This window comes from Phlebotomus papatasi, chromosome 2, assembly GCF_024763615.1.
Source record: "Phlebotomus papatasi isolate M1 chromosome 2, Ppap_2.1, whole genome shotgun sequence".
In the NCBI taxonomy this organism is placed as follows: Eukaryota; Metazoa; Arthropoda; class Insecta; order Diptera; family Psychodidae; genus Phlebotomus; species Phlebotomus papatasi.
In genome coordinates this window covers 56,176,971-56,188,101 of record NC_077223.1, presented here as the reverse complement: position 1 = coordinate 56,188,101, position 11,131 = coordinate 56,176,971, and the positions used below count along the sequence as shown (strand labels likewise).

The window sequence follows — 11,131 nt, the reverse complement described above, 5'->3', positions numbered from 1 at the left end:
CACCCTGTATTTTCAGTTAAAAAAAGTTTATTTAACATTAAAATTAAAATTATTCAGCTTTTATTTGAGCGTTGGTAAAGAGGTTCTAGATGGTACGGCTTTTGGCCTAATTTCAAGTGTTATTTTTTTGATCCGAGGACGGAGAAAAATTTCGCTAAAATGAAGAGAAAAAAAAAACATCAAATAGAATTAATTCACATTATCTTTAGGGGAGACTGCGGCAAAAAGTCACAAATCGAAAATTTCAAAATTCAATATCTTCCAAGTTAAAAAAGGTAGCGGCTTAAATTTTTTTCTATAGATAGCCTCTATAGACCTTCTTCAATGTCTGTAAGTTTCTTAGAATTCGAACAAGGAATTTAGAAAAATAAAAAATATCGAAATTTTTAGCCCTATTTTTAAAATATTTTCCTTCCAGAAGATAACAATTATTAACTACTTATTTTCCAAAATTGATGCACTGGTGAATATTTTCTATATAATTTGGGTTTTTTGAATATGAATCCGCTATCTATTTTAGAATTTCACAAAAGTTCTTTTCTCCAGAAATCCTTTTATTAGAAATGGCCATTTGGGGTAAAAAGTAACAAAAAAGCGAAGCAATTTCTGATGTCTCACGGCGAAAGGAAACGTCATTATCATGTCTCGCCGCTTGTTGTTTGCATTGGTCAAACGATTTGCAGTCTTTTGTGTGTTTTTCTCTAAAATAGTTTGAAAAGCGCTTTTCTCGTTTTCCCACTTTTCTCGCAGAGAAAATGGTGTTTTACAAAGGTGTAGATGAATAAATTTTCTATAAAAATATGTTTTCTAGGTCTTTTTTCAAATTTACGGAAGCCTGTAATGAAGCGAATCAAAATATGATAATATCCAATGTCTGGTACTATTTGTCCCAGCATTTTTGAGAATGGTCACAAAATTACCTTTTAAAAATTGGCTCGATAAATGTATTTCCTTACAAAATAGAGGAAAATTACTTTCACAAAGTTGTAGAGCGGTAAATTTCCTATAAAACTGCGCTAATTAGAAATTTTTGAGGCGCTCGAGTAGCTTGTAAAAAAATAAAATACCCGTTTTGTTACTTTTTGCTCCAGTCTTCCCTATCGTTTTTGTAATAATTTAAAGTAGTGATATAATGTAATCTTGTAAAACTACCTTCATCACACTTACCGGGGTGGGAAATATCGTGTTCTCTCCCGGAATCTGAATCCCAGTCATTGGTGTTAATTTTTTCTTAGAACCCTTATAGGGACTCGTTGAGGCTCCTGGGCAATTCGGCAAGACGAGATCAGTACCAGTATTTGCTGAACTGGAATTGTAGTCTAAAATATGTGATCCGGAAACCTGCAACTTGTTGTTGTGACTTATACTTTTCCAATCCGTTAAACCTCCACCTTTCTTTCCAATTTGTGTTATTATTTTAGAGTCTTTTCCCGTAAGCCAAGGAGGACCAAGAAGAATTCTCGGACTGGTCTCATTCTTTATCGTGTCTTGCTGACCAATTCCTAAAGTATTTGATACAACATCTAGTAACATTCCTCGATCCCTCTTAACTAAATTAGGCCTGTTGACGGTAAGTTGAACAGGAATGGGACTCTGTTTTGACATCACTGAATTCGTTGTACTCCTCTGGGCTGTCTGAAAGCTACTCATAAGATTTGTATGCCGTTTGTTGGAAAAATACTGTGGAATGCTGCCAGAAATGGCTAGACCATTTATGTCTGTTGAAAGAACTTGGTTGATTGGTTTTTGCAATGGAAGCTCATCCCCAAATGAACCACGATCTTTCTTCACGGGATGATTGGCCTAGAGAAAAAATATATATATATATATTGCAAAATTAAATATACAGACAATTTTTCTTGATTTTATCAATCCCTTACATCATTTGACAAACTTTCCATTTGAAGTGATTGGAACTGAACTGGAGAACTTGGAACGTTAACTTCCATATTTGTAGAAAAAGTCTGCTTGTCCTTCTGTGCTGATAGGATTCTCTCGTTCTTCGAGAAAACCACATCCTTGGTTATATTATTGTTGTTAATACTATTAGATTTGAACTGTGACAATAGCTTGTAATGTTGATTACTGAAGTAATTTTTATAGGAATTCAATGATGTAAAGTTATTGTGATCTTCAGATTTAAGAGGTGGAACATCCACGGAGATTTTGTTGGGTGTATGACCTAAGATTTGATTGGTTGTCAAAAAGGATAACCCAATTTGTCCAAGACGATCTTTCGATGTATTGGAATTTATTTTGGTTTCTCTAGTTGTACGATCTGATTGTTGGTTTTTTGCTTCATCGGGTAAGGACTTCTTACCCGAATTACCTACACTCTGGATTCTCTTTAGGAGAGGATTGAGTTGAGCTTCTTGACTCAGTTTAACCTTAAGCTCTGGTAAAAATTGGTCCAAAAAGTCATCCTTAGTAAATAAATCGTGCTTGAGGAGCTTCCTGGTATCTGGACGTATCATCGTATCCATCTGTAGGCATTGTTCTAAGAAATTCAGACTATCTCTATTCCAGTCTGGAAAAATGCTATTAAGATTAGTATCCTGCTCCTGCTTCATGCCCTTAAATAATGTATTCCTGGTGATCAGAATCTGATGTCGAGCATTAACTTTGCCCAATACCCTAATAATTTGGAAGAGCTGATCAACATCGCTTTCTCCAGGAAACAGAGGTTCCCCAGTCATCATTTCGGCATAGAGACAACCTGTTGCCCAAATGTCTACCTCCTTTCCGTATCGCGGATCACCCACTAACAACTCGGGAGATCTGTACCATCTCGTGGCCACATAATCCGTAAACGTTTCATTTTCCGTGTAGGTTCGAGCAAAACCAAAATCGCATAGCTTAACTATACCCAGTCGGGAAACTAAAACATTTTCAGGCTTAATATCTCTGTGGATGACATCATTAGAATGGATAAAATCGAGAGCTCTGAGAACTTGATAAATATATTTGCGAGCTGTGACGAAGCCTAATCCTCCAGATCTAGCTTCAAGTTCTTCAAGAACGGTGTGTTCAAGGTATTCAAAGACAAGAAAAAATCTCTTTTTACGGCGAAAAACTTCAATCATATTCACTAAATTTTCATGACGAAGTCTCTGGAATTGCGAAAAAATATATATTTAGAACTGGTTTTGTATATAAATTAACGACTAAATGTACCTTCAACATTCTAATTTCTCTCATTGCCATTTTCCTTACAGTTGGATCATCTTCTGTCTCCAAAAATTTTTTAATAGCGACATACTGGCCAGATTCACGATGTCGACATCGCATGACGAGTCCATAGCTACCTTCGCCAACGACCGAAATAACGTCATACTTCTCCATCACTGCTGTATCATTAGATGTAATACCTATACAAAGCAATATGAAAATTAAATAAGTGCCCTCTAACTTAAATGGAACATCGAAAATAAACTCAGAATAGTATATTTATTTGGTATTGGGCGGATGAGATCTCTGACTCGACTCCCAAAGTTGAGAATTTAAGTCCCGCCCGGTGCAAGCACCTAAATGTCAGAAAAAAGATGTTTTCACTCTGATAAAACGTAATATAAAATGCACCATGCACCGCATCTGGAGACAGGATGCCAATCAACGATATGTGGCAACATATCAAAACATACGTTATTGGAAAGGCCACCACTATTCTTGGTCACAGTCGAAAGAAGGATCGGAACGACTGGATCGATGATGAATGCAAAATGGCGACTAAACGTAAGAACGCAGCATACCGAGCCATGCTTAGTTCACAAAAAACGCGGGCACGTGTAGAGTCTTACGAGAGCTCAGAAAACAGGAGAAGAAACTGCACAGTGTGGTTGAGTGAGGAATGCAGAGCGCAGCCGCAGCAAGCGCGGAAGTTTTACCAACAAGTCCGGGATATGAAGTCATATACGCCACGAACTTTATCCTGTAAGGACAAGCAAGGGAATCTGATTTCCGATCAGAATGGCATCCTGGATGCCATGGATGGGTGGAGTAATTTGATGAACTTCTCAACGGACAGCTCAATAATGATGAGTTGGAAGTCAGCAATGCTCAAGGTGTTGATACCATACTAGAGCTACGTAGTATGGACGAGGTCGAAACAGCATTCCGTCGGCTTAAACAAAACAGAGCGCCAGGAGTGCGGAATTGCAGCGGAGCTGTGCCAACATGGAGGCGCATGATAAAACCGAGTTGTTCATCAACTAGTGCTCCGTGTATGGGACGAAGAGATAATGCCAGACGAATGGAAAATTGACATTATCCGTTTTATACATAAGAAAAGAGATATAACAAACTGTAGCCACTATAGGGATATTACGTTGTTGAGTACCGCCTATAAGATATTCTCCTCTATTCTACTTGGTCGAATAGCCCCATTCGCTCAGACCATTATTGGACAATACCAATGTGGTTTCACACCAGGCAAATCAACAACAGACCAGAACAGGCCTGTTTCAGTCTATCAAGAGTTTTCCGGTCTAGAACCTTAAGCATAAGGACTAAGCTATTGCTGTATAGGACTATGATCCTGCCAGTCCTCACGTATTCGTCTGAGACGTGGGTCCTCAGCAAACAGAATTGCGAACTCTTAGCCGCGTTCGAGAGAAGGATCCTACGACGGATTTTTGGCCTTCTACTTCGAGGAGACGAGGCCAACCCAGCTTCCGATGGACTGACGACGGCGTGGACCAGGACGCCAGCTCATTAGAGGTGTGTAATTGGAAAACAGCGGCACGTAGGGGAATGTAGGCATGGTTCGCACAGAGTGAACCTTCAAACAATGCGAATTTTCTCTGTGTTTGCAAAGAGCTGACTTACCATTTCTCATATATCGTTTCATGAGCATGATGATTATTTATCTTATGGCTAAGAAATGACGAACTAACTCTTTGCAAACAATGAGAAAATTTGCGTTGTTTGAAGGTTCACTCTGTGCGAACCATGCCTACATACCCCTAGTAAGTAGGCTTATCACTAGCTTTTATTGTATAAAAATTCCACTCTGCTGCAGAACTATAACATTTCCATGTAAAATTTTTCATTCAAATTGAAATACATCTTCCACAGATATTTACATACAGCAATCTTTTTTCTAATATCGATTTTTAGACAGAGTCTCCTCAATAATAAAATTGCTTTATATATTCTATATATAGGTAGATATTTATATCCGTGTAAAATTGTGTTTTATTTTCGTCTACTAACTTTTCTCCATTCATGTCGCTCTTGCATATTTTATGTCCTTCCACTGACAATGACTGATTATTAAGGTCTTCACAAAATGGGGAGCTTTCTTTTATTCTTGTTCCCTACAATAGTTTTTTTTTTATTATATGTAGAATGATGACCGATTGAATAATATATATCTGTTTTTCATTCGAAAAAATTGCTTCTATTTCAAAAAATTTTGTAAATGAAAATTATGTTAAACGTACAAAGCCCACGGTATTTGGAAACTTCATATTTTACATGTTTGTATTTCAAATTTCGTATTGTGGAAATGTCGAATTTTGCCAATATGTATTTTACATTTCGTTTTTCATATATACATTTCACATAAGCATATTAACCACTAAAATAATAAAATTCCAATTTTATAAGGTCAGGGGCGCTATGTGCCCTGGGTCTGAATAGAGTCGAACATCATGCTTTTTTATTGATATGATTTATTTATTATTTCTTATGTATATTTTAAAACTACCTGAGAAAATATTTGAAAATTACAAATCTACGTCTTTGAGAAATATTAGTAAGCATGTCTTGAAAACTCATTTGAGCCATAAGAGTATTCATGACTTAATCATAACATTTGACAGATATTTTATTAACTCTTTAAAGACGAGATATTTTTCATTGACCGAAAAATCAACAATAAAAATGAAACCGATAAACAAACTCCGTGAAACGTCTTACATCTAACCTTGGAAAATCCAAATAGAATCTGATTCGGTGTATTTTTACAATCTAAGATTTTGTGGTCACAGGTAAAATCCGAGCTTATCAGATCCGGCCTAAATTTTTGTATTTACACGTTTTGACACTCATTTCACGAATATCATATCTCCAAAAATTTTCGTCCGTCCATCTGTCTGTCGTATAACTACTTCTGGAGAGAGAACGGAAAGAGATATCGACAAGCGGTTTTCGGCAGAGGTTAAATGTCGATGGGCGGCGAAAAGTATGTGATGTCAGATCCACCCCCCACGCCCTCCTTCTGCCATTTCGGAACACACCCAAATTTTATTCTCTCAATAACTCAGCCCTTATGCCATCGATCGGGCTCGAATTTTAGTATGTTATAGCTGGACCTTAGAGCTTTCGATCAATACCAAAATTTACCAGGGCTATAAGGGATCAAAAATTGAATTTTCAAGTGGCCATATCTCCGGTTCTAATTTTCAAAACCTCTCGTAACGTACTACAACCCTTTTGACACGCTAACTTCATCCGATTTAATCGAAGGTCTGATTAATCGAAAAATCGAGAGGAGATTAATCAATGTCGCATATTTCGAAAACTAAACGATACTTTTTCTTTAAGTAGCTGTAGTCGAGACCTTTCGATGTAATATGTGAATATATCAATGTAATTTATTGTTAAAGAAATGGAATTTGTTGCGGAAGCTAATATAATACGATAATATTGAGGAAATATTAGAGAAAAATGTTTCTAATTCAGATTCCACGCAAAACTTTCTTCATATAACCTCAAATTTCACATTTTGAATTCAACCGTCGTTCAAATTTGAGGAACTCGACTGTACTGGATTTTTTTTATCCTATTTTTAGGCAAAAAAGAATAGTTGCACCTTTTTGTTCCAGTTAGGAGTTATTATTTTACGTTATTTTATACTATCACAATGTAGCTTAATGACAAAATTGTTGAATCAACAAAACAAAATTCTTTAAGTATACATATTATTCTATCACTCGACACATATTGATTATTTTTCTCCTATTCTGTGGCATAAATTGTAATGTATTCCTACCATGCTACAGGTTATTGACTTGAAGATTTCCCAGGACAATTAAAATATCAACAGAGAAATTATTCTTTCACAGAATTTTCTACGTATTCCCGTTTATTAATGGTTTGCTTACACCACAAAAGTCTATTCATTTTACATGTTTTATTGAAACAACAAAAATAAGAGATGGTAAGAAATAGATGAAGAAGTAAAAGTAATTTTTGCTTCTAAAACTGTGTCAAAGTTAAAGCGTGCAGAATGTGTTGATTATTTTAAATGTTTTACTCGAGTCCCAAAATACAACTCCAACATTGTTTGTTCTCCTTCCATCAGGCAAACTTTTTGCCGCTAAATTGCGTGTTATTTTCGCGAGGGAACTTTTTCAACTATAAAAGAGAGCTTTCATTCCTGGTCAATATTAAGATTTACCAAAGACCTTTTCAACAAACTTTAGCATGCAAGCCTATCAATATGACAGCAGAGACCACCAAACAATTTATTTATTCTTGAATTTTTTGAAAATTTTATTGAGAAACACTTGCGCTCGTTTCAAGTTTGTGGTCAAGGTCCTGGTGGCTCAAGAAATCGAGTGATTTTTCGGATCAAAATTGCCTGACTCGACAGAATTTACTTAAGCATTAAATCATGAAAAGGCAACATCAACAATAAAAAGGTCAGAGTGATAAATGGCAATCAGTAGGTAGATATTCGTGCGTTTTTTTTTTTCAATAGTTAAATTGGTCACAATTTAGTTAGGGAAAACTGGGGCACCACCAAACAGGGGTACCACCAAACATTGAGATTTTTTAAATATAGGTATTACATCTCAGAGGACGAGACCTATATGAAATCATAGGGATATGCTTGTCCAGCAAAAGAATTTTCAACATAGTTCACGTAATTTAGAAATAAAATTAATTTCTCGTAAAATTATGAGATTTTGATAATTTTAGTCATTTATATATCTACCTGGAAAACGATAATAAAACAAGTTAAGTAAAATTTCATTACACCAGTACTTTCCTACATGTTTTGGAATAATATTTATGAATTTATTAAAGAAATTAATTTCACATTTTTTAAAAGAATTTAAAATCCATTACAAAACAGAACTAATTCGAACTTTAGGTAAAATTGTTGCTACTATTTTAGTAGCGCTGCTTTCCAGTCAGTAGTCGATTGTTGTCAAAATGATGAAAAATCCCTTGAAAAATATGTTCGGTGTGCAGTGTTTTAGTTTTTTGCTCATTCTAAATTTTGCAGTGTTTTATTGATAATTATATACATTTTCAATACCTTCTTTATAATTAAGAGTTGTGGTGAATTCCCAAAATAACTTCAATAGATGAGAAAAAGAGGTGTTTACTGGTGCCCCAGAAAGTGTTTGGTGGTACCCCGGGTGGTTGGAAAAATGCGAAAAATGCATGGTGACAAAATTTTCCTTTTTGCGGAAAATTGAAGTGTTTTACAATGTTTCATAAAATTTGTATTAAGAAAGTTACTACATTTATTGCAAGGAAACGGCCTCTAGCTAGGGGAATGTTAGCATGGTTCGCACAGAGTGTACCTTCAAACAACGCAAATATTCTCGTTATTTACAAAGAGCTAGTTCGTCTGTTTTTAGCTATAAAATAATTATTAAGCTTATGAGACGAGATGAGAAATGATAAGTCAGCTGTTTGCAAACGAAGAGAAAATTCACATCGTTTGAAGGTTCACTCTGTGCGAGCCATATTTACAATCCCCTACATGTTTTTGGAACTGAATTTATATTTTTAAAACTTAATATAGTTTATCTTTTGGCTTCCACCACAAGACAAAATTGAAAAGAATAATATTTGCGTGATTTTAAATATTATTTAAAAGAAAAATTAATTAAATTGTAATAGTAATAATGAAATACCACCAACTGATATGAAAAAGGCCCTTATCTATACGAACCAAATAATCTTTCCTCATGAGATGATAAGATAAAAATAAATGCTTTATAGAGATAAAAATAATGCGAAACCACTTTACAATTTGGCATCTAAGTTATGATGAACTCGACTATTCCGCAACGCTGGATACACCCCTTTCAACCCAAAATAATATTAATTTGACTAGAAATGTGCATTATGTGTATGTTACACGAATACTAACATATTATCAAACATTCAACCTCGAACGGTTTCTTTTAACGAGCAAATCCTATCTATAATTCATTGATTATTTTAACAAATAATATTCCCATGTACATTCTGTCTGGCATGTTCATCAAAAAGGGAGAGCGAAAAAAACACGAATATTAAATTCAATAAATCACCTAAATATTTTGACGCACGGAATACATATTGTGTATAAAAATATAACGAAAAAATAATGTCAATTCTTATTTCCATTAATTTAAACGAAAATAGATGCCAAAAAAACATTAAAGAAAATTATGCTTTGAAAGTGGTTGCGCTGGATGTTTTTTTCGTCATGTATATTTTGTGAAATCGATTGCTGAATAATGTAAGTTAAATGTGTTTGATGATAATAAACTTCTTGCATTATGATGTTCTAAGAAAACGAACAGAGCATTCTTATTGATAGGGTTTCTATATGAAAAATGGTATCATCAAAGCAGTGACATAATAGAGGATTGACAGAAACTCAACAATGTAGTCAATCTGCAAAAAATTCTACATAGAAGATAGCGTTGTATTTCGAAAAAGAAGTATGAAAATTGTGCAAGAATATTACAACCTTGAGACAAATCGATCATATACTAAGCATAAAATAATTGCGTAACAATGTTAGGATACTTACTCTCAAATTCTGTGATATCTACAAAGAGATTTAATCCTTAATTCTGCTTTTTACTTCCTTGAATATTATCACTGAAACTTATTCCTATAAACTTCACCTTTTTTTCTAAAATTTGTCCTTTGGATTTGGATTTAAAAGCGCTCCTTTGAAAACCACAAACAGTCACGGAAGAATAGTTTGTTGGAACTGACTCCCTCCTGAGGCGTGTGCAGGAAAGAACTTTGAGTTTTGGCAAGTGGCACACGTTGGAGGTTTGTTGAATTGCCATGGATACGCAATACGAAAAATAAAACGAAATTTGTGTGTGCCTTTAAATATAACCAAGCACTCTTATAGGAAACCTCTTTGACTTTTTCTTCAATGACGATATGCGCAAGGATTGGAATTGGAATCACTGAAATTATTTTTTCAAAATTAAGACTACACCTTGAATTATTTTTATGGTATTATAGGGTGGAACGGTGGAACTGAATCTTCCCCTTAGAAAATGGAGTGTCTGCTAATTCGAATAAATGATTGCAAATAAAAAAAAACAGTGATAAGCCCAGATGAGCTTATGGTAGCTGAGATTCTTTACATGATTTTTTTATGAGATATAAAATTTTCCGCCAGAAATGACATTTTCACGTGATATGAAATTTTTCGCGAGATGTGAAAGTTTTCGTGAAAAATTAAATTTTCGCGAGATATGAAATTTTTCACGAGACGTCATTCTTTTCGCCAGAAATGAAATTTTCGCGAGATGAGTAATTTTTCGCCCGAAATGAAATTTTCACATGATGTGAAATTTTTCGTTTTGTTCTTGAAATAGAATTATAACCAACACAATAAGGTAAAGTGCCCTCAAGTCGATAGGTTCCTCAATTCGGCCAGTATACTCTTAGAAAAGTTTAGACGTGATTACTAATGAAAATTAGTTGTTCGGGCGATTATTATCAAATCTATTTAAAATAGTTCTTATATTCTTAAAACGTTATACTCATAATAAATTTATTAGTAGTTAGAATATAAGACAATATTTACGTGGATGTGTTGCGGCAATTATTTCATAATGCTTTCATACAATTATATTTGCTTGTGTTAATTAAATGAAATCATTATCCCAACTAATATTGGTCACTAATTCCTTTTAGTTCTCACAACCAATGTAAATAGATGGGCCTATATTTTCATAAAGTTATGACTACTTTTCCAATAGTAAAGAGTGGTTTTTATTTTAGTAATGCGTTGAAGCTCTTTCGTTTTTTAAGCAACTAATAAGAAATATGCATCACAATGAATGCTATATAGTAACCACAACTAATATGATATAGTTATTACAGCCAATAAGATGGGTATCAACCCCATTTATTTAGTAATTGGGAC

General features: G+C 34.4%; 1 protein-coding gene across 1 annotated transcript; it reads right to left on the bottom strand.

Moving 5' to 3' along the window:
* Positions 1–9: 9 nt before the first annotated feature.
* LOC129801775 (cyclin-dependent kinase-like 2) lies at positions 10–10,331 on the bottom strand. Its single transcript, XM_055847090.1, has 5 exons — positions 9,767–10,331; positions 3,175–3,368; positions 1,881–3,110; positions 1,168–1,803; positions 10–154 (listed from the first exon to the last, which is right to left on the bottom strand). The coding sequence occupies exons 2-5, from the start codon at positions 3,340–3,342 to the stop codon at positions 113–115; spliced, it is 2,076 nt and encodes a 691-aa protein (XP_055703065.1). The 5' UTR covers positions 3,343–3,368; positions 9,767–10,331; the 3' UTR covers positions 10–112.
* Between the last annotated feature and the right edge of the window lie 800 nt (positions 10,332–11,131).

Excerpts from the sequence above, each read along its gene's own strand:
- LOC129801775 (XM_055847090.1), bottom strand. The coding sequence starts at position 3,342 with ATGGAGAAGTATGACGTTATTTCGGTCGTTGGCGAAGGTAGCTATGGA. Across the intron at positions 3,111-3,174 it reads GAGAAATTAGAATGTTGAAG|AGACTTCGTCATGAAAATTT; the intron begins GTACATTTAGTC and ends TCGCAATTCCAG. Across the intron at positions 155-1,167 it reads ACACGATATTTCCCACCCCG|CGAAATTTTTCTCCGTCCTC; the intron begins GTAAGTGTGATG and ends TCTTCATTTTAG.